The sequence below is a fragment of the Neovison vison genome, chromosome 7 (assembly GCF_020171115.1).
Source record: "Neovison vison isolate M4711 chromosome 7, ASM_NN_V1, whole genome shotgun sequence".
NCBI classification, from domain to species: domain Eukaryota; kingdom Metazoa; phylum Chordata; class Mammalia; order Carnivora; family Mustelidae; genus Neogale; species Neogale vison.
The window spans coordinates 48,221,666-48,248,089 of record NC_058097.1 but is presented as its reverse complement, the minus strand read 5'-3'; the positions used below and the strand labels follow the sequence as shown (position 1 = coordinate 48,248,089).

The following is a 26,424-nucleotide window of genomic DNA, read 5'->3' as shown; positions in this document are numbered from 1 at the left end:
AAGTCAGTGAACTTAAGGGACAAAATTTTGTAAAGCTGTAAAAACCAAAATATTTTTTGAAAGGTTTTATTTAAATTCCAGTGAGTTAACATGCATGGTCATATGTGTTTCAGGTGTACAACAGTGACTGAACAATTCCGTATAACACCCGTGCTCAATACAACAAATGCCCCTCTTCATTCCCATCACTCATTTAGCTCATCCCCCCCATCCATCTCCACTCTGGTAACCATCCATTTCTTCTCTGTAAATTAAGAGTCTATTTCTCGATTTGCCCGTCTCCTTCTCTTTCTCCTTTGCTTGTTTGTTTCTTACATTCCACATATGAGTGAAATCACCCAGTATTTGTCCTTCTCTGACTTCTTCTGGTTAGCATAATACTCTAGCTCCATCCGTGTCATTGCAAATGGCAAGATTTCATTCCATTTTAACGCTGAGTAATATTCTGTTCTAGATATACACACATCTCTTTATCCGTTGCCAGTTAACACTTGCACCAGACTGAAGCAGAAATGCTCACTGCACTGACTGTTGTACCAAGAAATCCATGGCAACAGACAGAGCCGGAGCATGGGATGACACCTATCATCCACTCAGTAAAGGGAGGAAGGTCCACACAGTAGTATACCATCTTCCATGGAAGGTCACCCATCTACATTGGATCTAAACTGTGTTGGGGTTATACACCTGGGATACTAGCACTTTTGCAAACCACAGCACAAGCCTTGCTGATCCTGCCTATTCCACTGTGCAGAAGGCGCCTTCATCATCAACATCTACTCTGCCATGTGCCATTTTAAAGCTATGCTCCAAATGACTGCATCATCCAATACCCTTCCTCCATCCTCCGCCGTGATCTAGGCCTGGGCAAACACAGTCAACACAACAGCATCTGGTCCTCACTAACACAGGAATTCAATTCAATTGTGAAGATAAAATAGGACTTCCCTACTCCTCAGAAACCCACCACATGGGCGGATTCCTTCATTCCATTACATGTACTCATCAGATGACCCCACCAAGAGATGCCTGTGCCTTTCGAGGGACTAAAGGCAGCCATGTTGAGTTCCCTACCCACACTGAAAGGAGTTAATCACATTTTCTTTTAATAGGTCTTACTTTTCTAAGGGCAGTGCCACCACACTCTTTCACTTACATTCGCATCCCACAACCAGGGCTAAATTTCTGAATTGATACCCATCCACCGTACTCATCTCTAATGGCAATTAAGAGGTCAGTGAGGACACTCTCACCACAACGCAGGCAAAGAAGAACGTTTGAGATGCCTGTGTAGGTGGAAATAAAACTGGGGATAAACAGAAATGGAGAACTGTAGATCACTAGGAAAATAAACAAGCGTAAGTTGTTTTTCTAATTCCAGGGAGTCAGTTGTGCAACCCAGGAACGGCGTCCTCTCACCACATGCAGAACTCATGCCAGTTCTTCACCCTCTGTACTTTCTCTTTCTTAACTGGGGCTACAGTATCACTCCTACATACCACCCACCATTGTACATGTACGTTTACTTGATAGACATGAAAACAACATCCACACATATGAAGTGGGGCACATACCTTTATTAGGGGCCAAGGTAGAGCACTTTAGAGTCCCTGGGGAAGTCCAGAGAGCCTTTCAAACTGAAATAGGTTTAAGTAAGCTCAGTGGGAGTCTTCTCTGAAGGACACGTAAGGGGAAGGTCGTGGGAGACAGTGGTTGCTCAGAAAGGTGGACTGGGAATGTCATATGAGAAGGTACATTAACTTCTGACTCTGCAGCTTGTTATGTAGGGAATGCACTAGTAAGATCGCCCTGTGTCACTTAAAGTCCCCTGCAAAACTCCTACCTACACGAAATGTATGCTAAGTAGCATTGTCATAGAGTACTTCAGTTAGTCAATCAGTGAGACCCATATACCATCTATAATATATCTGTTCTATTACCCCACTGGTCCCAAGGAGGAGAAAATGATACGATAAACTAAGGGGAAAACAATCACACATTAGCTACACATTAAGGCCACTGAGAAAACGGATTACTAGATATAGTTCCACTCTGTTGCCAAAAAGGTGATAGATACAATCAGTTATCTACAACCTTATATAAAATGAGATAGGTTAACATTGGTAGTCAGATAACACTTCACTCATTACATAACCATGTTAACATGATAAAAACCATTATGTTTTATTAATTAAAAAATATTAAGTTCACAATAGACTAAGTTATGCATTTCAATCCCCTCTATAATCCTTACTCAAAATACAGAATTGAAGCATTAAAAAGCATTCAAGTGCTGATATAATGATGTGGAAATAGTGATTTTAATAATTTTCAGGTGTAAGATCATTTGCAACAAATGTGGATGTATGCCGTATCAGGGAAGAGTTACATGTCCTCTTTATGATGTCTGTGAGGATTTCTTCCTTTCAACCACATCCACTAATATTCTCTACTTCTAACTATTGCTATTAAGGATACGTCAGTATTTTATTGGATTGCCACCACTTCTGCCTCTAATACCAGTTGTTAAAATATTTTATTTATAACATTCAGAAAATCTTTGTTTTTATAATGAAGATGATGTTCCGAACACCTTTTCCGTGACAACTGTCATTAAAGTTATAACCACAAACAATATGTCCATTTAGATTTTCTTCATATATTGTATATTATATTGTCCATCTTTCATGGATAATTAGATATGTGTGAGTTCCACCTAATGAAGGAGAAATCTCATCTTTGATGAAGCAATAATCAGTCACATAATTTCACACATACTAAAAATAAGCGTATTCTCTGAAGCGACTGAGGGTTAAGTATACACTTACCCTCTAATAATATGTGCTAGACATAAATATCAGAGAGCGCCCATGTAAAAAAAATATTGAAGTTAATTAGAACTATGCAAAAATTTATCCACTTAATCTTTTGAAGCATAACAGGACAGACATTTTTGTAACAGTTTAACTTGGTTATTACTCCTTATCATGAATATTCTGATGTAATGTCAGAACAGACTGACTGCTGCAGTGCTTTCTACTTGACTTCTGTGACATTTACTGATATCTGATGTTCGGTTACATATATTTCTAAATATTTAGATCTTCCAAATTACTTTCTTTTATGTACTCACGGGTGTTTGCTAAAGTGTATATTTAAAATGAAGGTCTCTCCTCATTCATTAAGTTTGTAGGGTTTGAATCTAGTGTCAATTTTCAGATATTAAGAATTGAATTCCAATTAAAGGCACTGCAAATTCTCTATATTTTACAGCTTCTGTGCTGTATGAGAACTATGATGTTTAGTGAGTTGAGAGTTCCAGCCAGAGGCCTGACACATTCCTTTACCTTTGCAATGTTTCCCCTCAGTATGAACTCTATGCTGAGTAAGGGTTGAGCAATCCTAAAAAAGTTTTACCACATTCTTTACATTTCTAAGTTTTTTTCTCCAATATGAATTCTCTGATGTTCAATAAAGCTTGACTTCTGATTAAAGGGCTTGCCAAATTATGTTTGCAAAACCTTTTCCAGTATACATTCTCTGATCAAATCAGACTTTAGGATTGCCTAAAGGCCTTGACATGTTCTTTATTTTGGTTAGGATTCCTTCAAGTATGAATTCTGTGATGTCTAGTCAGGTGTGAGTGCTGGATAAAGGTGTCACCACATTCTTTACATATGTAAGGTTTCTCTCCACTATGAATTCTGTGATGCCGAGTCAGGTGCGAGTGCCGGTTAAAGGCCTGGCCACATTCTTTACATATATAAGGTTTCTCTCCAGTATGAATTCTGTGATGTTCAGTAAGCTTTGATTGCTGGTTAAAGGCCTTACCACATTCTTGACATTGGTAAGGTTTCTCTCCACTGTGAATTCTGTGATGTCGAGTCAGGTGTGAGTGCCGGTTAAAGGCCTGACCACATTCTTTACATATGTAAGGTTTCTCTCCAGTATGAATTCTGAGATGTTCAGTAAGCTTTGAGTGCTGGTTAAAGGCCTGGCCACATTCTTTACATATGTAAGGTTTCTCTCCACTATGAATTCTGTGATGTCGAGTAAGGTTAGAGTGCTGGTTAAAGGACTGACCACATTCTTTACATATGTAAGGTTTTTCACCACTGTGAATTCTGTGATGTTGAGTAAGACTTGAGTGATGGTTAAAGGCCTGGCCACATTCTTTACATTGGTAAGGTTTCTCTCCAGTATGAATTCTGTGATGCTGAATAAGGTTTGAGTGCTGGTTAAAGGCCTTGCCACATTCTTCACATTGGTAAGGTTTCTCTCCAGTATGAATTCTTTGATGTCGAGTAAGCATTGAGTGCTGGTTAAAGGCCTTTCCACATTCTTCACATTGGTAAGGTTTCTCTCCAGGATGAATTCTGTCATGTTGATTAAGGTGTGAATTGTGGATAAAGACCTTGCTACATTCTTCACATTTGTAAGGTTTCTCTCCAGTATGCATTGGCTGATGTTGAGATAGTGTTGTGTGCCAGTCAAAGGCTTTACCACATTCCTCACAAATGCAAGTTTTCTGTCCAGTAGTGACTGTGTTACGTATGTTTAGTCCTGATGATTGGCCCAACATGTTTCCTGTTTTATTACATCTGTGTAAATTTCTTTCCATGTGAATTCTCTGATAATCACCCACACTGGAGGACTGGTTAACAGATTTCCCACATTCATTGTATTTACAAGGATTTTCTCCTATAGGGATATTCTTATGTATAATCAGGTCAGAGCTTTGGTAAGAGACTTCCACACATTTATCACATTCATAATGATTCTCTGGAAAATGAGTCCTCACATGTTTATTAACATTTGAACCCTCGTTAAATTTGTTCTCAGATTCACCACACTGAGCAATGTTCTGGTCATCTTGTAGTGTTGAATCCTCAGTGAAGGACCTTTCCAATGGTTCCCACTGAGCACTTTGTTCATCATTTTTAAGTCTCTGATTTTCAGAAATATTTGACTCAGTCAATCCAATCCTACTTTCAAAATGGTTCAAATAATTATTTTCAGCATGGACTAAGCAACTTTCCAGATTTTCCAAATTTTCATTCTCCAGATATGTATGTTTGACCATTTGATTTGAGCCCTTGCTCATAGAAAGACACTGCTTTGCAGAAGTAGCAGACTTAAGAAGGGATGTTTTCCAAAGTGTTTTATATCCTTCACCATTTTGGGCAGTCAGATTCATATTACGGACCGTAGTCTCAGTTTCGTTATGTCCTTCATGATATCTTTGATGCTCTTCACTTTCCCCATCATTTTTCCAGTCTATCATTAAATGTAAATTCTCAAGGGCACTATGTTTATATCTACCCACTGCCACGTTTTGGAAAGAAGCTTCTATGCACAGCTTTGGCAGGAAACTCTGGGTGCCATGTGAAGATACAGCTGAAAGATATCGAATAAGAAAAAAGTAAAATCATTCCACTTACTATTCTCAGATGAATATAATGAAAGCTTCTAATATGCAAAATAAAATCAATCACAGAACTTCAGCAATATGGCTGAGAAAGAATCATCAGGACTTCATTGCTCCAAGGAGACATAAACTTGCAGACAATGTACAGACCACAAAAGCTATCACACAGTTCCAAAGTATAATGCTGAAGCACAGATCATAATCCTGTATCTCAAAAAAACAGGAAGAGTGCCACTGACCCCAAAATTAGCAGAAGGAAGCAAATTTAAACTTAAAATAGAAATCAACAAAAGAGGAGATAGCAAAAACAGGAAAACATCAACAATAGGAAGACTGCATTTTCGAAAAGATCAACAAAATCGATATACTTTCTACTAAATAAAGAATGGAAGAGAAAATACTAAGTAAAATCAGAAGTGAAGAAGTGAAAGCAGGCACAATATAACCGATACCCTAGAAATAAAAACAATTTGAGGTGATGATGGATAATTATATGACCACAAATAGGGATCAAAAAAACTTGTGTAAATCTCAAAATGTATATAACATACCTGACTTCATTATGGAGAAATAATTTGAAAAAATAAATATATCAAATCATCTACTATTAAGTAGATTGAAAAAGTAATAATAATTCAAAAAACAAAAAAACAACCTCCCAACAAAGAAAGTCCTGTACCAGATAAATGCACTGGATAATTCAAACATTTAAAGAGAAAGTACTTTAAATCTCTCCAGCATTTCCAAGGAATGAAGCAAAAGGAAACTATCAAGCAATCTCTGTGACACCATCTCTACCAGGTTATCAAAGCCAAGTAAGACACCATGAACAGAGAAGACCAGAAACTACTACCTATGAGGAGTAGTTATTCTAAGTCCACAATAAAATAAAGCAAACTGAATCAAAAGCACATTTCACTATTTTACAACATAATCAATTGAGAATTCCTCCTGAAGTTCAGGGTCTTTTTAACATTTGGAAATCTATAAATTTAAGAGTTTGCATTAACAGAACGAAGGCCAAACATGACACGTTCGTATTAACTGATGCAGAACATGAGTTTCATGACTAAAATCACTCAAGAGCAGAACAGAAGGAAACCACCTCAGTATAACACAGGCCATATAGGTGCTAAAAGCTGAAACCTAGTGCATTCAATAGTAAAAGACTGAATGCTTCTCCTGTGTTACCAGAAACGAGGTAATGGAGTGACGTCCGCACTTCCATTCAACATAGTACTGGATATTCCAGTCAGAACAATCAGGAAAGAAAAAATATGTCAAAGGAATCCAATTAAAAAAAAAAAAGAAGAAGAAAACTAACTGTTCACAGATGACATGATCTGTAGAACACCTTAAGGAATGCCTATTTTTATTCGTATGTGATTTTACTGTTTGGTCATCACTTGTACTATTTATTTCTGCTAATTTTCCACAGTAGCCTTTCAAATTTCTATTTTTTAATGCTACAAATGCCTGATTAAAGAAAAAAAGGTTCATATAAACAAGGTAATGTTATACTACAAGGAAATAGAAAAAGAAGAGACATAAACATCAAATTTAGTAGAGGAAGGAAATAACAATGAAAAATCAAACATAAATAAAGCAGATCAGAATAAAAAGTAATATAACACTGAAAGTCTCTTTCAAAATTCCAATGCCCTTTTTTTGGCAGATCAAAACCCCTCTTAACATTCATGTGGCTGTTACAGGATAACATCCCCAGAATAATTTTCAAACTGAAGAGTACGTTGGAGGCACTACACCCCCTGATTTAAAACACAGTATAAAGCTATAGTTATCACAATAATGCACCACAGACATATATACAGGGATAGCTAACAAAAATGTAGAGATGAGCTACACCTGTCCTTATCCAATGTTAATGTGAAGTGAAGATCCTGTCAAAACTTATATTCTGATTTGATTTCTAGGTGGGATCTGAGTTTCCACATTTCTCACGAGCTTGTAAGTGATGCCAATATCTTAGTTCACGTGCCATACTCTTATATTCCAAAAATAAAAAGAATGACTTTGAACGTAAAGAATGTTGTGGAAATTACAACTTCTAATACCAAGAACAAAACAACAATCCTTCCTCAACATTTACTACTCACTACATTACATGGTAACATGTTTTCATAAATTTACCCATGAATCCACACTAACCTATGCAAACAGTAGAGTTGTTCTTCACCTTTCAAAAAATATTGTGGCAAAACTTCAGTTACAGTACATCCTGAGTTTTACCCCAGATTGTCTGAAACTGAATTGCTCTGAGACAAACAGACCACTAGACAGAAGCATCCCTAAAAGAAGGCTCACAGCAGGTTTCAAAGTGACAGTGGGAATGCAAACATGACTAAACCACAGAACATATTAACTAAAACAGGTAAGTAAGGATAAAACATAAAAAAAAAAAATTATAGGGGTGCCTGGGTGGCTCAGTGGGTTAAAGCCTCTGCCTTCAGCTCAGGTCATGATCCCAGAGTCCCGTGATCAAGTCCTGCATTGGGCTCTCTGCTCAGCAGGGAGCCTTGCTTCCTCCTCTCCCTCTGCCTACTTGTGATCTCTGTCTCTGTCAAATAAATAAATAAAATCTTTTTTTTTTAATTACGAATTCAATAAAAAAGAATAAAAATGATAGACTAGAGGTTTTTTGTTTTGTTTTGTTTTTAATGTCATTGAAACAGAAATGCTGGGGCACCTGGGTGGCTCAGTCATTAAGCGTCTGCCTTCAGATAGGGTCTGCCTTTGGCTGGGGGCCTGCATTGGGCTCCCTGCTCAGCAGGAAGCCTGTTTCTCCCTGTCCTACTCCCCCTGTTTGTGTTCCCATTCTCTCTCTCTCTCTTTTTTTTTAAGATTTTATTTATTTATTTGATAGAGAGAGAGAGAGAGAGATCACAAGTAGGCAGAGAGGCAGGCAGAGAGGGGGAAGCAAGTTCCCTGCTGAGGAGAGAGCCTGATGTGCGGCTCAATCCCAGGACCCCGAGATCATGACCTGAGCTGAAGGCAGAGGCTTAACCCACTGAGCCACCCAGGAACTCCCTGTGTTCCCTCTCTTGCTGTCAAATAAATAAATAAAATCTTTAAAAAACGAACAAAAGAAAGAAACGGAGAAATGCTTTCAGTGATAAAAATTTTGAATATATTTGTGGATGAAGGTTTCTGTGTCTTGTGAAAACACCACAAACACACAAGAATAGGAGGAAAATTACTATCATTTTTGAGTCTCGTATAGCATTCAAAGTATCTTTCTCATGTAGCTTTTGTGCGGAGTTGTATTTTACAATTTTAAGGCAGTGGAGCGTTCAGGATGCATGTTTTCTTTCTCTAGAGCAACAGAGAAGTGATAAGAAATGCTATGTCTGCGACGTGAGTGTGGAATAAAATGGAAATACACAAGGCCAAGCTATTGTTTATTCATAATCTCGACTTCCAACAACGGTATCTTCAGCTAACAGAGGAGAGAGCCTTCTCTTTCAAAGCAGACTACAAAGCAAAACAGAGAAGGGAGTTCTCCTGATTAAGTAAAACTACTTATGCACATCTTTCAGTAAATTCTCCCAAAGCCCATAACAATAAATGAGAAAAATTATTAACCTTCAAGTGGAGGAATCCAGCAGAGAACACAGAGGAAATGAAGCATACGAATCTGTAATGGCTCACACTGGTGACAGTGCCTGACAGTCTTCAAAAGACACATAGTAACTACTGGGAAATAAATGCCCAAGATAGCAAGTACATCATAAGCTAAACGCACACATTAAAGTTCCCCTTTTATTCAAATATCAAGCCAAATATACCTCCTGTAACAGTGTATATAAGCTCTGTCCTTCGTGTGTGATCACGGGCTTTCACAGGCTCCTCCTCGCATTCTGATCAGCTGAATCACAAAGACTTGGTCCAGAGACCCAGACTTGGGAGGCTAACCGATGTCTAAGAATCGTGGTCCTCTCACCTCCAGCAGGTGCCCTGCCCTCACTTCATGATGTCCTCCAGGGTCCCCAAAACACTGCGGGCTTTCTCCACTGAAACACAGATGGACTGGGAGTTCAGAGCCCAGTCCCAGTCCTCATACTGACCGATGTCCTGTCCAATTTCTGTCTCTCAAGAATAAAGTTCTAGTCTTTCCTGAGAGTGCCCATAGCACGGTACCTCTCTATATAAATGTCACTGATCTAGTCAAGTGGACGGGGAACAAAGTTCATTTAATGCCAGGGCTGAATCTTCGGCTCCCTTAGCTCATTTATCTCTCAGGTTTAACCAAAGAATGACAAAAATTAATTCCTTTCTAGGTGGTGGAAAAATAGAAGAAAGAGGCACATCTCACATGGGAACCAGGAGACTGAATCAAGGATGCGTGGAATCCAGCTTAAGTTCGTCAAGGGCACTAAGTGTGTTTTTAAAAACAAAAGCAAACCAAACACTATTTCTAGAATCTGAAGAACACGGTTGCATCTGGGCAGTCAGACTTTGAGAATATAGGCTCTGGACAAAATTGCAGGCCTGTGTGACCTAAGATAAGCAATTTAAAGGGTTCCTAAACACAGGGAAGAGGCTAACCCTGGAGTCCTTCCCTCCCTTCACTTTTCATTCGAGCCAACTCCACCTCTGCATGGCGGACTTCATCAACCACCCTTCTCTCGGCCTCTTTTATTTCTCCTTCTTCACGTTCCCATGCCGGAAGCATTTGTGCAAACAGCTCCCACATGGACAACTCACACAGGTGCAATCTGGGTACAACACTGGTTTCTGAGCTTGGACCCCACAGATGACACAGATTTTTAAAAATATCAAGGTTTCTCTACACTTTTACTTCAGTGCTTCACACTATAGGATCTCTTCTGTTTTCACGTCAGGCTTCCTCCTAAAAACTGACTTTGCCTAACAGGAAATAAAATCTGTTGCAATTTCCAGCATCCTCAAAAGAATCCACTTGTGCAGATATTTGGCCCTTATTACATAAAGGTTAATGATAAGAGAGACAGAAAATATACACTGCAGGGAAAACTAGGCAAGAAGCTCTCTCAGAAATGGATGTGCTTCCATGTATGTCCTAGTTGCTCAGGTGTGAGGGCTCTGGGCTCTTCCATGTCTGACTTACTGCTCCACTCTGTTAGGAACTCTCTCCTCCAGCAGTTTAACCTGATCTCTATTGCATTACAGAAAAATTTGCTTTCTTAAGTCTATATCCAATTATGAATACATAGGATTAGCTTCATTTGGAATAGGTTAGCTTTCTTTACATGCAAGTTCTAAAGAAAGTAGTTAGAACCTATGTATGTATATGCACATCTTTGTCTGGTTTGTTTTCTATTAAGGCATCAATGACACAGATTGTTACGCTGGTTCAGATGTACAACACAGTGTTTTGACAACTCTATAGGTTCTACAACGCTCACAAGTGAGCTACTGTCTGTCACTGTACAATGCTATAATACCATGGAATATATTCCTTACGCTGTAACTTTTATCACCATGATTTATTTGTTCTGTAATTGGAAGCCTATACTTCCCACCTCCTTCACCCATTTTGCCCATCGTCCCTCTGCGTTTCACGCTGGCAACCAGCACATTGTTAAACGTATTTATGGGTCTGTTTCTGCTTTTTGGTTGTTTCTTGCCACTTATGACAATGTGGATAGACCTAGAAGATATTATGCTATGTGAAATAAGTCAAAGAAAAAACACTGTATGATTTCACTTATATGTACAATCCAAACAACAAATGAACAAACAAAACCAGAAACATACACCCATGAGTATCTATTTTGTTTTGAATAAAGTCCACGGATAACCTTGAAAACTATAAAAATTTCAAGACTACACACATTTTATAATGTGACAAATTGGCTTCTAACAATTTTCCAGTGCTGGCAGAAGACAAGAGATCCTGGATCAAAGTCCAAGGATCTTACAGCTCAGGTCACAGCAATCACGATCATCTTCTTGCTCACACGAATTTCACTTACCAGCCTCCCAACCACAATTCATACATGTGGACACTGCACATGCAGTGGGTCTGTGTCACATCTGTGAGACTCTTGAGCATAGGGAATGACAACATATTAAAGGAACAAAGAGCACATCTGCCCGCATTGCGCCGTTTCATTTGAGGGAGCCCTCTCCATTTACCTATGCAGTAAACAAATTCAGTCCTCTACCCAGGAGCAAGGTAGTATCATATTTTCCCAAGGCTTTTTATACACACACATCAATGGAAAAACAATGAGAATAAAACTTTGAGTGCTTCTATCCATAACACCTGCAGAAACTGAAACCCATCGAAAATCACATCCCAACAGTATCCACCATTCAGTTTGATCCCAGCTTGGATCCTGCCTCATTTTCCATGTGTATACCGCCTCATGAAACACTCATTAACCTTACACAGCATCCAGGATAAACGTATTCAATTTACACCAGGAGGCTATGATCCTCAGGATACAATGCAGAAGTGGATGAGCTGTCATGCTCCCTTCTGCAATGTCCCTGGGGGCCCTGCATTCAACCAGGTGAAGAAATCACAATACCCATGAAGGTCTACCTTAAATTTCTGTCGCGATCTTTCTAAGGGAGAAGTGTGAAGGAAAAACAAAACTCTGCAAAAGCATACAATTTCCATGTATCTGAAAAGATGCGAGTATTCTGTACTCTTAACCAGGCAAAGCAGGTCCTAGATACAGCAGAATCATGGCTATTTCAATAAAAGGGATGAGAATTGGAAAACACAGGAATTAGTGCAGAGGAGTACTGAAAAGTTGTTCACCAACCATCAACAGGGAATATTAAAAAGAGCAACACAGACCTAAAAAGATGTAGGAGATTGTGTAAAATGAAACAAAGGTGATCACAAGGGCAAAAGGAGGGTGGGTAGCCCTGAAGTTAGGTAAAGAACATTGATTCTATGAATCCACTTGACACACGGCTTGTGTCTCTCCTGGATCAACATCATGGAAGCACACTGATCCCAATCACGAGCTTGCAACATGATTTCAAGAATAGTAATAATACCGTATACAGCAAAGGTAAGATTTGGTTCTGATATGTACAACAGTATCCAAAATACATTTCCCTTCATATTTTACTGCTCATTTGACAGTGACATACAACAGAAAATTAAAAACTCTTGTACTTGGAAGCTTCTACTTCAAGCTCCTTCCAACAAGCATCCAGAGAGCTAATGTTAATGACCTGGAAGACACCGGAGACCCACACCGTACGTACCACACTGCACACATCCCTGGCCACTATGTAAACATGCAAAACAAGTATCCACCCAAAACCACAGGAGAAATCATTTCACCCAAAAGCTGTCATCGCTAGTGGGAATTTACTTTAGAGTCAATGACCAACGAATTGTATATACTCACATGTCTGGCAATAAAATCTGTAGAATTTAACCTTCACCCCCTGAACTAAAGAGATAATGATATAACAGTTATCAGCTTGTCAAGATTCCGCTACAGTGTATAACAAGCAGATGCATGTTCATTTGCCAAGACCCTGGAATTCATTTTGCTATGGGAATACAGGAATAATTCACCTGAGCAAAGAGGCCCATGGAGGTTTTTTGACCTCAAAACTGACATTGAGTACCATGCTACAAAACTATAAATGTTAACTAGAGGCAGGAAAAGATGGAGAGAAATCATGGGAAAAGTCGGCTCCAAAACTGAGGTGACGTTTAATGATGTCAAGAAATGACTTCGGTAAGCAAATTGAAAGAAAGCACAAATATGACATTTTCGAAATATATTTCAATTTGTTATTAAATACAAGGGGGTAAAAAGGAAAAAAGAATAGAAAACGTCAGTCACTGCATAAACCACCCAACACATTGAATTTTAATAGATTTTTTATCAAAACTGTAAAGATAATGATTTTTTAGAAAAGCACAAGAGGAATCTATTTCTGTGGTCTTGGTATAAGGAAAGATATCTGAAAATGATAAAAATCACAAACCATGAAGGGTGAACTGATAAACTGGATACATTAAAATTAAGAACATCTCTGCATCACAAGCTCAAGAGAACAAAAGAGAGATATAGAAAGAATACAAAGGACTTAACTCTCATCATATATATAAAACTAAGACTGAAGTAAAATACACAGTAAAAATGGGCACAACGACCAATTAAACACTTTGAAAAAAAGACTGGTATCCAAAGTTTAATGACCAACATCATACTAACAGGAAGTGACAAACAAAAACAAAAAAAGGAAATAAAACTAAGACTTGGTTACATCACACACCAACCAGAAGGCTACTGTGATGGGGCACCTGGGTGGCTCAGTTGGTTAAGCGCACTTTCGACTCAGGTTATGATCCCAGGAGTCCTGGGATCGAGTCCCGCATGGGGCTCTCCCTGTGGAGGGGGGAGCCTGCTTCTCCCTCTGCTCCTCCCCACCACTCCTTCTCTCTGTCTCTCTGGGAAAAATAAATAAATAAAATCTTTAAAAAAAAAAAAAAGGCTACAGTGAAAATGACATAAAGTACCAAGTTTTGGAAAGACTGCAATAAGCCAGAAATCCCATACACTGCTGGTGGGTATGACGATCGTTAACAAGTATTTTGGCAAAGTGTTTGGGAGTATTTATTAAAGCATAACACATTTAAATATATTTACTAACAATTAACCCATATATATATATATATATATATATATATATATAGCAAGGAGATAGGTGTGCATGTTTTAATAAAAGACAAATTACAGATTTTACATGTCAGTACTAGTCAAAGACAGTTGTACACTGAGAACCACCCACCTGTCCAACAATAGTAGAATGATGCAGTTAGTAGATATTCACACAATGGAATTGGAACCTTCCATTCTAATAAATGATGGACAGTACTATGCAGTAAATACAGATAAACTCACAAAGAATAGTTGGAAAGAAAAATAAAAAGCCAAATATAAAAGGGTTCCTGGGGCACCTGGGTGGCTCAGTGGGATAAAGCCTCTGCCTTGGGCTGAGGTCATGATCCCAGGGTCCTGGGATTGAGCCCAGCATCAGGCTCTCTGCTCAGGGGGGAACCTGCTTCCCCCCTCACTCTCTGCCTGCTTCTCTACTTGTGATCTCCATCTGTCAAATTAAAAACAAAAAACAAACAAACAAAAACCACCTTAAGAAAAAGAAAAGAATTCCTGCTGTTGATTACATTTATATAAAGTACAAAACTGAGGACAGCAATCTCTTGCCTTACAGGTCAAAAGAGTGCTGAACTTTGGGGAAAGTTAAGTTACTGAGGAGCTCAAGGGGAATTTTAGAGGATAAATAATATTGTTTCTTGATCTCACTGGCTTACAGAGATATGATCAGTTTATGGAAATTACATTGAGCTATTTACTTGTGATTTCCATGTGACCTTAATAAGAAAAATTAGTGGCTCAGTGGGTTGGGCCTCTGCCTTCGGTCATGATCTCAGGGTCTTGGGATAAAGCCCCACATCTGGCCTTCTGATCAGTGGGGAACCCGCTTCCCCCTCTTTCTCTGCCTGCCTCTCTACTTGATCTCTCTCCCTCTGTCAAATAAATAAATAAAATCTAAAAAAAAAAAAAAAAAAAAAAACACAAATTCATCCTCAAAAAAATAGATGTAGATAACTAGATAAATATTATAATGTATATGTTGACAAGTTGAAATTAAAGGTAGGATATAATTTCACAGTGACTAGATTTAAAAAGCATTTTTTTTTTAACCATCCTTTAATCTCTAGTTAAAACAATATGGTACTGGGGACACATTCGCAGAAATAGGATGAAAAGTAGAGCTGTTTTAATAAAATCTATTCAGGAAAACATAAGAAACAAATATTTTAACAAATACTTTAAAAAATAGGTAGGTTATAAGGAAAAACATAAAAAACTTGCTAAATCCAAACCCCATTATCTCCATTGTAACACTAAACATAAATAAACCGAATGTTCCTGGTAAGACCAAACTTTGCCTGAATATACCTCATTGGAATTTTCCAAGAGCTACAACAAAAACAGGAGGAAAGAATGGGGTGGGGGGGGCAAAAACAAATAAAGTGACCAAAAAAACACCCCATATGGTAAGAACCAATCAAACCACCAGCCTGGCAATATCAATATCATACAGAATAATCTCTAACACTAAAGGAGTCTATCACTGTTATTCAGTGTTTTCGATACCTAAATACACTCCATTTCAAGATCCTACACGAAAACAAACATAATCTGTGTTAGTATGTATGCATATTTAATCACATATATATAAAAACACACACACACATATATGGAAACATTGATTTTTCGCACATGAGACATTAAAACAGTCATCAAGACGGCTGATATTACCAAATGGTGGAATGAGGTCCAATGAGTGGCTCAGTCAGGTACGTGTCTGACTCGAGGTTTCAGCTCAGACCATTATCTCAGTGTGGTTCCCACATCCTGCACTGAACTGGACATGGAGCCTGATCATGATTCCCTCTCAAAAAAAAAAAAAAAAAATGGTGACATAATTTTTTTTCAATACTTTTCTTCCCTCCTACCCCACCCTTTTTTTTTTTTTTTTAAAGATTTTACATATTTACCTAGAGACAATGTGAATATGAGCACAAGCGTGGAAGGGCAGAGGGAAAAGCAGACGCCCCATTGAGCAGGGAGCCTGACGCCAGGGGGATCCCACAACCGCAGGACCACTGCCGAGCATAGCCTCCAGTCCCCAGAAAGCATGAACAAAGACCCTGGGCAACCACAGAGCCCATCTTACGGGCCTATGGGGAGAGCACCAAGCCAGCAACACTGTCCAAGTGCTGAGCATAGCCCTGACTCTGCAGGACTAGGGAGCCTGAACAGTGAACCAGGGCGGTCTCAGAGTGAAATCTAAGGTACTGCCCAGAAACGGTAAACGCTGGCGCCACCTGGCCAGAGATGTGCCAGCACTGGGCCCCACAGGGGCCAGTGGACACATGTCCGCTCTCTGTGAACCAGAATATATGGACTATAAGGAAAATCTTGACCAGAGAAATCATTTCAATTTTCTTTCTTTTTTTTTTTTTTTAAGATTTTATTTATTTGACAGACAGAGATCACAAGTAGGCAGAGAGGCAGGCAGAGAGAGAGGAAAGGAAGCAGGTTCCCCGCTGAGCAGAGAGCCCGATGCAGGGCTCGATCCCAGGACACTGGGATCATGACATGAGCTGAAGGCAGAGGCTTTAACCCACTGAGCCACCCAGGCGCCCCTCATTTCAATTTTCAAATGCACACAGACTATTTGGTTAGATTTCAAAGTTCAATATTTACATTCAAATGGAGAGGATTCAGCATGAAACATGACTTATGGGCTACCTTTTCATGAAAAATAAAATCCAAAATATTCACTGAAGTCTGACACGTTCATCTTCACAGTGTGTACAATGGCAGTGGTTCCACGCATTGCTTTAGCTACACTCCTCACTAACATTTCTCTACTATCCTTACCAGAAGCACCATATGTCCCAGCAATTACAAAAAGGAAGAAAAGCTGTAATATATAAATGTGGGGAAAATTAATCACAAATAATCTGAGGTTTAAGGTCACTGGGGAAAAAAGATTATGAGTGATAGCACCCACTACTTTCACAAGTACAAGTGACCCTTGAATAATGCAGGGGTTCAGCATACCCACCACACATGAAAATCTGTGTGTAACTTTGACTCCACAACACTTAATAGCCTACTGCTGACAAGAACAGTCAATTTAATCTATCAAAAACAACTAACATACATTTTATGTATGTGTTATCTGTTATTCCTACAATAAAGGAAGCTCAGGAAAAGAAAATGTTAAGAAAATCAGAAGGAGGGGTGCCTGAATGGCTCAACAGGTTAAAGCCTCTGCCTTTGGCTCAGGTCATGATCTCAGGGTCCTGGGATCGAGCCCCACATTGGGCTCTGCTCCGCAGGGAGCCTGCTTCCTCCTCTCTCTCTCTGCTTACTTGCCATCTCTCTGTCAAATAAATAAATAAATATCTTAAAAAAAAAAAAAAAGAAAGAAAGAAAGAAAATCAGAAGGAAGGGGTGCCTGCGTGGTTCAGTCATTAAGCGTCTGCCTAAGGCTCAGGTCATGATCCTGGGATCCTGGGATCGGGTCCCCTTATCAGGCTCCCTGTTCAGCAGGAGTCTGCTTCTCCCTCTTCCATTCCCTCTGCTTGTGTTCTCTCTCTCACTGTCTCTCTCTCTCTGTCAAATAAATAAATAAAATCTTTTAAAAAAAAGAAAAAAGAAAATCAGAAGGAAGCGAAAATATATTTTCTGATACCATATTATATCTGACCACAAGTGCACCACACTTCAAACCAATGTTGTTCAAGGGTCAAGTGTACTTTGTGTTACTGTTTACCCACAACCTTAATGAAATTGGGGTGGCTAAGGCAGTGTCAAATAACATTTCTTTTATTACACATAGGTATTAACACATTAAAATCCGTTTGGTGTTCTCAATTAAAATACATTAAGTTCAAAAACACTGTAACCAAACTACTGGGGAAAAAAATCACTCTATGATCCTTGGTCAAAATGCCCATTATATCATTCAAGAACCATTCCCATTCCCCAATACAAGGAGGATCTATGTGTCCTGCTCTCCATGCTTTTCAACTGAGGCTAATTATTGAGTATGTGAGGATTTACTATAATTTTATACCTTTTAGGGAAGAGTTAGCTACACTTTCCTCAGTTATCTGTGAATATTTCTTTTATTTCAACCAAGTAACAAATATTTACTAGTATCAATTGCTATGATGAAGATACATCCAGCTTTAAATAACCTACCACTATATTCTCCTTAAACAGCAAATGGCAAAACTATTTAAAATTAAGACTGTTTCTGTGTTTCACTTTAATGCAAATAATAACACCCTCATTCCCTACTTCATGAGGAATTATTTCACTCTTGTACGTCAACCACACACAACATTTCCATGTGGACTTTCTTCTTACAGCCTCCTTAATTTTGCATGGAAAAGGTGGTTATAAATGAATTCCACATCACAGTGCCCTCATGTTGGTAAGACCCCAAGAATCAAATTATTTTGCATGCACACAAGCAATAAAGGCTTAGCATGAGATGATTTCAGAATAAAATTAGTAATATTTGCCAAGCAAAGTATCTCAAATATAGTTTAAAAAAAAGAGAGAGAGAGAGACACACACACTGAAACGAATTATCCTTCTCCAGAAATCCATCCCCCACCTTGTTCCTTTCAGGCATATTAACAGATACATTTCACCACTGAATAACATGGGTTTGAACAATGCGGGTCAATTTATAGATTTTTTCTTTCTTATGAATGTAGTGTAGTACTGTAAACATGATTTCTCTTCATTATGATTTCCCTAATATTTTCTTTTATTAACCTTACTTTATTATAAAAATACTATATAGTATATGGACAACATAAAAAGGGGATGATTAACTGTTAATGATGTTCTAGGTAAGGTTTCTGATCCACAACAGGCTATTTCTATGGAAAAGTAGGTATGGTTTTGAGTTCTGGGGACTCAAGAGTTACATGCTGGACGCCTGGGTGGCTGTCAGTTAAGCATCTACCTTAGGCTCAGCCTTCGGCTCAAGTCGTGATCCTGGGGTCCTGGGATGGAGCCAGGCTTTGGGTTCCCTACTCAGTGGGGAGCCTGCTTCGCCCTCTCCCTCTGTTCTCCCCCCATGCCCCGCGGTGTTCTCGGTCTCAAATGAATAAATAAAATCCTTAAAAAAAAAAGAAAAGAAAAGAAAAGCCACACACAGATTTCCCCTTCTGGAGGCAGTTGGAGCCCCTCTAGCCTGCATTGTCCACGGCTAAAATGTCATTGATCTAAGAATTTAAACTGAATTTTTCTCTGTAATAAATATTCTGATTATATCTAAAATGTGGTCATGATTTATTGCTTATTACTGTGAATGTTCTTACTTAGATTCCCTTTCTACTGCATATTTTGCAAATTGTCTACATCTTTAATATTTTAATCCTTTATGAAGACACTTTTCTTTTTGAACTGTATATTAAAAACAAAGATCATTCATCAATCATTACATTTTTGGGTTTCTATCCACTATACTTTCTCTGATGCTGAGTAAGAGTTCAGTTCCAGGTAACGACCATGCCATCATTGTTGACATTTGTAAGGTCTCCCCCAGGATATATTATTTCATGTTGAATACATTTGATTATGAATTCAATTCCTTGACACATTCTTCACATTTGTAGGGTTTCAGACGGTATGTACTCTATGATGTTCAGAAAGTGTGTAGTTGTTTAAAGACATTGCCACAGTTTTTGTATTTTTTTTACATTTGCTGGCACTGTCCCCACTATATATTACCTTATACTGTTAAGTTTTGAGAGAAAGTTAAAGGTTTTGCACATTGTTTACATTTGCAACATTTCATCCCATTATGAAATGTCTGCTGTTGAGTGAGTCTTGAAGACTAAATGGTATGCTGCCCTTACTACATTTTTAAGTCTTCTCTTCAGTAAGGGTACAACGATGTATATTAAGATTTGAGCTTTCATAAACAACTTTCCCACATTTATTACTATAATACTAGTTCTACAGAAACTGAGCTCTCTGATTTTTAATAGGATTTCACCCTTGACTGATGTTTTTCCCAGATTCATTGCACTGGTAAGTTTTGTCTCTATTATAAACACCTCCATAATTATGAAAGTTAAAGCCCTAAGATCTTCCTAAGTTCTTAACAAAAGAAACCTAGCTCAAATTAATAATTCTGTGGTAAGCATTGCAAAGTGGTGTCTGGCTAAGGAGCCTACAGTGTGTATCAAACTTGGACTTTGCAATAAGAAAGGATTATGTGTTGGTGGAAGTATAATGAACCCTCTGGAAAGCACTTCTCAAATCAATCACATTAGGCATTTTATCTTCATTTTTAAATGTCTAACATTCTGAAATGTGTCAGTTAATGATTAAACCAATCTTAAATTTGAAATCATTTGCATGATTACTTTCAGCATGGGCCAGGTGATTTTCCAGAATTTCCAAATATCATTCAAAAAAACAAGAAATATGTATGTTTTAAAAATTGATTATCATCCCTGGGTTCAAAGACAGTCTTCTGCAAATGTAACTGACTTTTAAGGTGAGGTTTTCGCCCAACTTTTTATATCCTTGATCTCTTGTGGCACTAAGGATTTTGTAGTAGGTAAGCCACAATTCTAACCACTATAATGTCCTTTCTGTCCTTCACTAACCCCCATCATTCCCAGTCATTCATAAGTATAAATACTTATTTCCACAGCTTCCACAGTTTCCCATATCACTCTACAAACTGATTCTCCCTTCCCCGTCTTTGTCAAGAGGTCTTGGCTGTTATGGAAAGACACAACTAAAAGATACAAATTAAGTTACCACACTAAGTACAATGACATGCATGTATGTTAAAACGCTCTTGTGGAGAATTGATACTCATTATAGCATATCAGCCAAAGGGGGAAATAGGAACCACCAGGACTGTGCTCCTCCATGGAGACAAAAAATGGAAGGACTTATATTTTAGAGAGAGCTCAGAAGCAGTTAGGAGAACACAGCTTCCGCAGGCAAGAACAAAGGAAGAAGAGCCACATGAAAGAGACAAGGAGAGTTTGTGACACTTGCCCACAACAGCCGTTCACCCTCCCAGACACTCCATGGCAACACTGTGAGAACACTCTCACCTTCCTCAGGAGAGAAACAACTGAGTGACCTGTACGTTCAGTGCTCTCACTACTTTGCCGCTGCCTGAGGACATGTTCCAGTCCTGCCTGACACGGAAGGAGCAAGGAATGAGCTCCCTCTGGAAGCACCATGGTGGTTGCTCAGTGAAGGACGAGCACTTGTTCAACCAATGGAGAGACTACAGAGCTGAAGACAAAGAGAGAGAGGAAGCTATCGTGGACATGAAGTACTAACTGCAGTTTTATACCTGGGGAATTACAAAAATTCAGACATGACAAATGCCCACAACGTGTGTGCCAGGTCCCAGAATTACTATTATTTGTGTTTCTCTCTGCAAAGTATGTCCATAATCTAGGGCACAGAGGCTACTTTTTTTTTTTAAGATTTTATTTATTTATTTGACAGAGAGAGATCACAAGTAGGCAGAGAGGCAGGCAGAGAGAGAGAGGAGGAAGCAGGCTCCCTGCTGAGCAGAGAGCCCGATGCGGGACTCAATCCCAGGACCCTGAGATCATGACCTGAGCTGAAGGCAGTGGCTTAACCCACTGAGCCACCCAGGCGCCCCTCAGAGGCTACTTTTTAAAAAAATTCCAGAATGTCAACAAAATACAATCAGGCATACAAAGAACCAGGAAAATGTGTTTCAAACAGAGGAATGCAATAAATCTCTAAAATAGCCTTAAATTAATTAAGAACTATTATTAACTGCCTGACAAAAAATTCATATACCCATCATAAAGATGGAAAAAGATGGAGGAAGAAAACAGATGATTACCTAAATGCTATCAGGGAAACTATGCATGACCAAAATGAAAGCCCAAACAGACAGAAAGCATAACAACAATGAATCAGAAATTGGGAGCTGGGGCACCCAGGTGGCTCAGTGGGTTAAGCCTCTGCCTTCGGCTCAGGTCATGATCCCAGGGTCCTGGGATCTAGCCCCGCATCGGGCTCTCTGCTCAGCGGGAAGCCTGCTTCCTCCTCTCTCTCTCTCTGCCTGCCTCTCTGCCTACTCCCTACTTGTGATCTCTCTCTCTGTCAAATAGGTAAATAAAGTCTTAAAAAAAAAAAAAAAAGAAAGAAATTGGGAGCTGAAGAGTACAATCACTGAATTTAAAAATACACCAAGGGGTCAGCCATAGACTTGACTAATCAGAATAAAGATTCAAACATCTTAAAGACACTTTAAATTCTTTACTGATAGGAGCAAAGAAAAATGTGGAAAAGAACCGAGTCTAAGGGACTCATGGAAGACCAACAAGTGGACCAATATGTCCATTAAGGGGCCCCCATAAGGAGACAAGAGTCAAAGGCGGCAGAGAATTTACATGAAAAACTAAAGGTCTGTACATCCCACGTATATGGAAAGAGACTAACTCAACAAGCTCAGTAAATTCAAACTAGGATAAATCTCAATACAGGAACACAGCAACATATCATAATTAACCTATCACAAATCACAGGTGAAAAGAGAATTTTGAAACAGCATGACAAAGCCAACCATCTTGACAAGAGAGCTTTGTAAGATTAATAGTGGGATTCCCAGCAGACCAGATAGGAAGAACTACATGGGAAAATATATTCATATACTGAAAGATCAAAAAACAACCACCAAGAATAATATTTTACCTGGCAAAACTATTTTCCATAACTATAGAAATTAAGACATTCCCAGGTAAAAACCCCTGTAAGTTTACCTGTCCCACAGAAATGTTAAAGAAGTCTTTGTAGGAGAAATAAAAGGATTCTAAACAGTAACTAAAACCACATGATAACATAAAGCTCTCCACTAAATACAAGTATTTACACAATTATAGAAACCTGTAGTGTTGTAATTAAGTAGCACATGTCACTTTTACTTCTGCTATAGAACTTTATTATATAAAAGCATAAAAATCATAAATCTAGGCAACAAAGTCTACAACATGAAAGAATGTGATACTGGTAACATAAAGTGGGTGCAGGGGTAGAGATGATAAGTAGAAGAGTTCTGTATGCAATTCACAATAGCACTTTAAAATGGTTTGTTACACGTTTAAAATATTTCAAGTAAACTCTAACATAACTTCCATAAAAATAAGTACAGAGAAGACACAAAAGTTAATGAGAATGGTATCAAAGCATATCATGGGTATAACACCACAATTAATATAATGAAATACCAAAACTTGATACAGAGGTATAAAATGTTTAAAAATTACACTAAATTCACTAAAAGTGTTTCTCTCATGCAAAGGGAATATACATTCACCAAAAGATGATGAAATTAATTCTATTATTATAACAATTCAATACAACACTCAATACAACACTCACTCAATTAAAAAAAAATACACAAGATGAGTCATTAAGTATGCATGGGTGGCAATTATACAGACAAATACATGTATAATTTTATTGGTAAAAGGCATAAAGTTGATTCACAGGAGATAAACTCACATTGTCTTGAAATCTACTGAGTTGAAAATTGTCATCCTACAATAAAATAAATAGGCAACAACAATATCACAACTAAATAATGTGGAGAGTCCTGTACAAAAGGAAGCACATTATTATAGAACTGCAAAAGCAGAAGACAAAATTTAACCCAAAGAAGTGCACATAAAAACACATGAATTTCTGAAAGGAAACCTTCTTCTATAGAAGTATAATTGTAGAGCGCCTGGGTGGCTCAGTGGTTAAGCCTCTGCTTTGGCTCAGGTCATGATCTCAGGGTCCTGGGATCAAGCCCCACATAGGGCTCTCTGCTCAGCGGGGAGCCTACTTCCCCCCTCTCTCTGCCTGCCTCTCTGCCTACTTGTGATCTCTCTCTGTCAAATAAATAAATAAAACATTGAAAAAAGAAAAAAAAAAGAAGTGTAATTGTAAACTGTAATTTTAAACTGTGACTATGTAGCCAGAAAAACAAGTATTTTCAATTATTGGCATAACCCCATTGACAGTAAAATTGTAAAGAATTTCATTAAAATCAACCCTGAATAGTTCTAACAGAAAATTTTATGAATGAGCACTTAAAAGACACTAAAAAAGTTTAGTATTATTAACATGCCCCTCCTCTTATGCAGAATGCAAGGCTCTAACACATTCCTTAGAAACAAGCAGGCTTGGGTGCTGGGTGAATTAGCAGGTTTACCTCCAACTCTTGATTTCACCTCAGGTCACAATCTCAGGGTTGTGGGATTGAGCCCCTCAGGTAGTCTGTTTAGGATTCTCTCCCTCTCCCCCTCCCCCCACTAGTGCTGACTACCTCGTGCTCTCTCCCTCTCTCTCTCTCTCTCTCATAAATAAATAAATAAATAAGAGAACCAAGCACCCCAAGAAATAAAATTCATTTTGAAAAAAAGAATATCAAAATTGTAAAACAGGGGACACCTGGGTGGCTCAGTTGGTTAAGCAGCTGCCTTCGGCTCAGGTCATGATCCCAGGGTCCTGGGATCGAGTCCCACATCGGGCTCCTTGCTCGGCAGGGAGCCTGCTTCTCCCTCTGCCTCTGCCTGCCTCTCTGTCTGCCTGTGCTCACTCACTCTCTCCCTCTGTCTCTGACAAATAAATTTAAAAAAAAAAAAAAAAATGTTAAAAAAAAATTGTAAAACAGGATGGCGATCATTATAAATAAATATTTTAAATATTTATTTATAATGATTATAAATAAATTATAAATTATAAATAAATATTTATATTTTGCAAAAAATAAATATTGGGAATTAAATTTGGATACATTCTGGGGTGCCTGGGTGGCTCAGTGGGTTAAAGCCTCTGCCTTCGGCTCAGGTCATGATCCCAGGGTCCTGGGATCAAGCCCCACATCGGGCTCTCTGCTCAGCAGGGAGCCTGCTTCCTCCTCTCTCTCTGCCTGCCTCTCTGCCTACTTGTGATCTCTGTCTGTCAAATAAATAAAATCTTTAAAAAAAAATAAATAAATTTGGATACATTCTGAGTAAAGCAGAAAAGCCTAACCGTTAACTTCTCCTGAAGTAAAATTACACTTATTAACAAACTTTTTTTTTCAATATGGGAATTGTATTAATTATCCACCTCACTTCTTAGCAGCATACACCCACGTCATATCATATCACAACTATTCATATAAAAAAAATCAGAGATGAATCTGATATATAACAAATAAGAAAGTGAAAACATATGACAAAAATCACAAGAACTTTATATCATACAAAATTATAAAATGATGCAATTATTAAGAAATAAAATAACAACTGAGACTTTTTAATATAGGCTATAAGTTCTAAGTTCTAAATGTTCTAGCTCCCTTATGGCATTAATTTGTGATTTATGTAGGAATTCTAGGATATAAATAGATACATCACATTATTTCACCACTGAGGAAGGCAACAAAGTGGAACTTTCTATTATTAGTCAGTACAAAGAAAAATGAAACTTTGAAGGGAAATAAAGGACTATATTTTCTCATTTTAGGGAGGTGCATTATTATCTGGTAAGATTACTGAGTCTCAATTTTGCTCTATTAAAATTAAAGCCTCCATCACATCGGAAAGCATAAACCAGAAAACATCGGATATCAATCTCCAGTGTTCCCAGGATTTCTGCACAAAACCCCAATACGTCCACTGTTATCATGACACACTTCTCACACAAGGCAAAAAAGAACTCAGAAAAGGTTTAGCGTAGAGTTCCAGAAATACGGAGATTTTCCCAGGGCCCTCACGGCCCATGGAGAAGCTCTCAGGTCATGGAGGCCCTCCCACTCCCACGGTAGTTGCCTGGCCCTCACTGTGCATGTGATGGATCATCACTCAAGCTGAAGGAGAATCTTCAGAGAACTTAAGAGCTTGATAATGTTGCACAGCAGATGTCCCTCTGTGAGAGGGGGAGAACTAAAACTAGGCTTCTCAAACTAATTACCATTCAAGGAGAGCTACTTAAAACACATTTTAAGGTCAATCTTCCTGCTTCACATTTGGACCTCACCTCTGTCATCTGCTTCATTCAGTCGCACCTACCTGGGCGGGTGGCTACTCTCTTCTTTCTCTTCATACCCCAGAGCTCCTTCTCTTGCTCCAAAAAGATGACCAGGTTTGGCTTCCACACAAGATCTGTTTAACAGAAAGAAGTATTGCTAGAGATCTTTCAATCCAGGATTGTGCTCAGTAGAGAAGAGAGGACACTGCACAATTCTAGAAAATGATTCCCCAAATGCTGTTAACCAACAGCCCCTTTAGAACACACAGCAGGGATTTCAAATTCACATTATGATCTCCACTTCCAAGTACTAGTGATACAGTAATAAGGAACAGGGTGCCTGGGTGGCTAAGTCGTTAAGCATCTATG

At 38.5% G+C, this 26,424-nt stretch overlaps 2 protein-coding genes across 6 annotated transcripts in view; both read right to left on the bottom strand.

Annotated features, from left to right (window-relative positions):
- Nucleotides 1-26,177, bottom strand: part of LOC122911731 (putative protein ZNF720) — a 127,934-nt gene extending 101,757 nt beyond the window's left edge. For all 3 annotated transcript variants that reach the window (XR_006385505.1, XM_044256724.1, XM_044256723.1), the window contains exon 1: nt 26,097-26,177. The gene's annotated coding sequence lies outside the window, so the exon portion shown is untranslated. The remainder of the gene's footprint in view (nt 1-26,096) is intronic.
- LOC122911708 (zinc finger protein 883-like) lies at nt 1,558-26,176 on the bottom strand. Of its 3 annotated transcripts, XM_044256686.1 has the most exons (3): nt 26,097-26,176; nt 15,760-15,894; nt 1,558-5,397 (listed from the first exon to the last, which is right to left on the bottom strand). In XM_044256686.1, exon 3 carries the CDS (start codon nt 5,282-5,284, stop codon nt 3,608-3,610), a length of 1,677 nt encoding a protein of 558 aa, XP_044112621.1. In that variant the 5' UTR covers nt 5,285-5,397; nt 15,760-15,894; nt 26,097-26,176; the 3' UTR covers nt 1,558-3,607. The 3 variants fall into 3 exon arrangements, with proteins under 3 accessions (XP_044112621.1, XP_044112620.1, XP_044112622.1); XM_044256685.1 differs by lacking the exon at nt 15,760-15,894 and having other exon boundaries at nt 26,097-26,168; XM_044256687.1 differs by lacking the exons at nt 15,760-15,894; nt 26,097-26,176 and adding an exon at nt 26,065-26,081.
- Nucleotides 26,178-26,424: the final 247 nt, after the last annotated feature.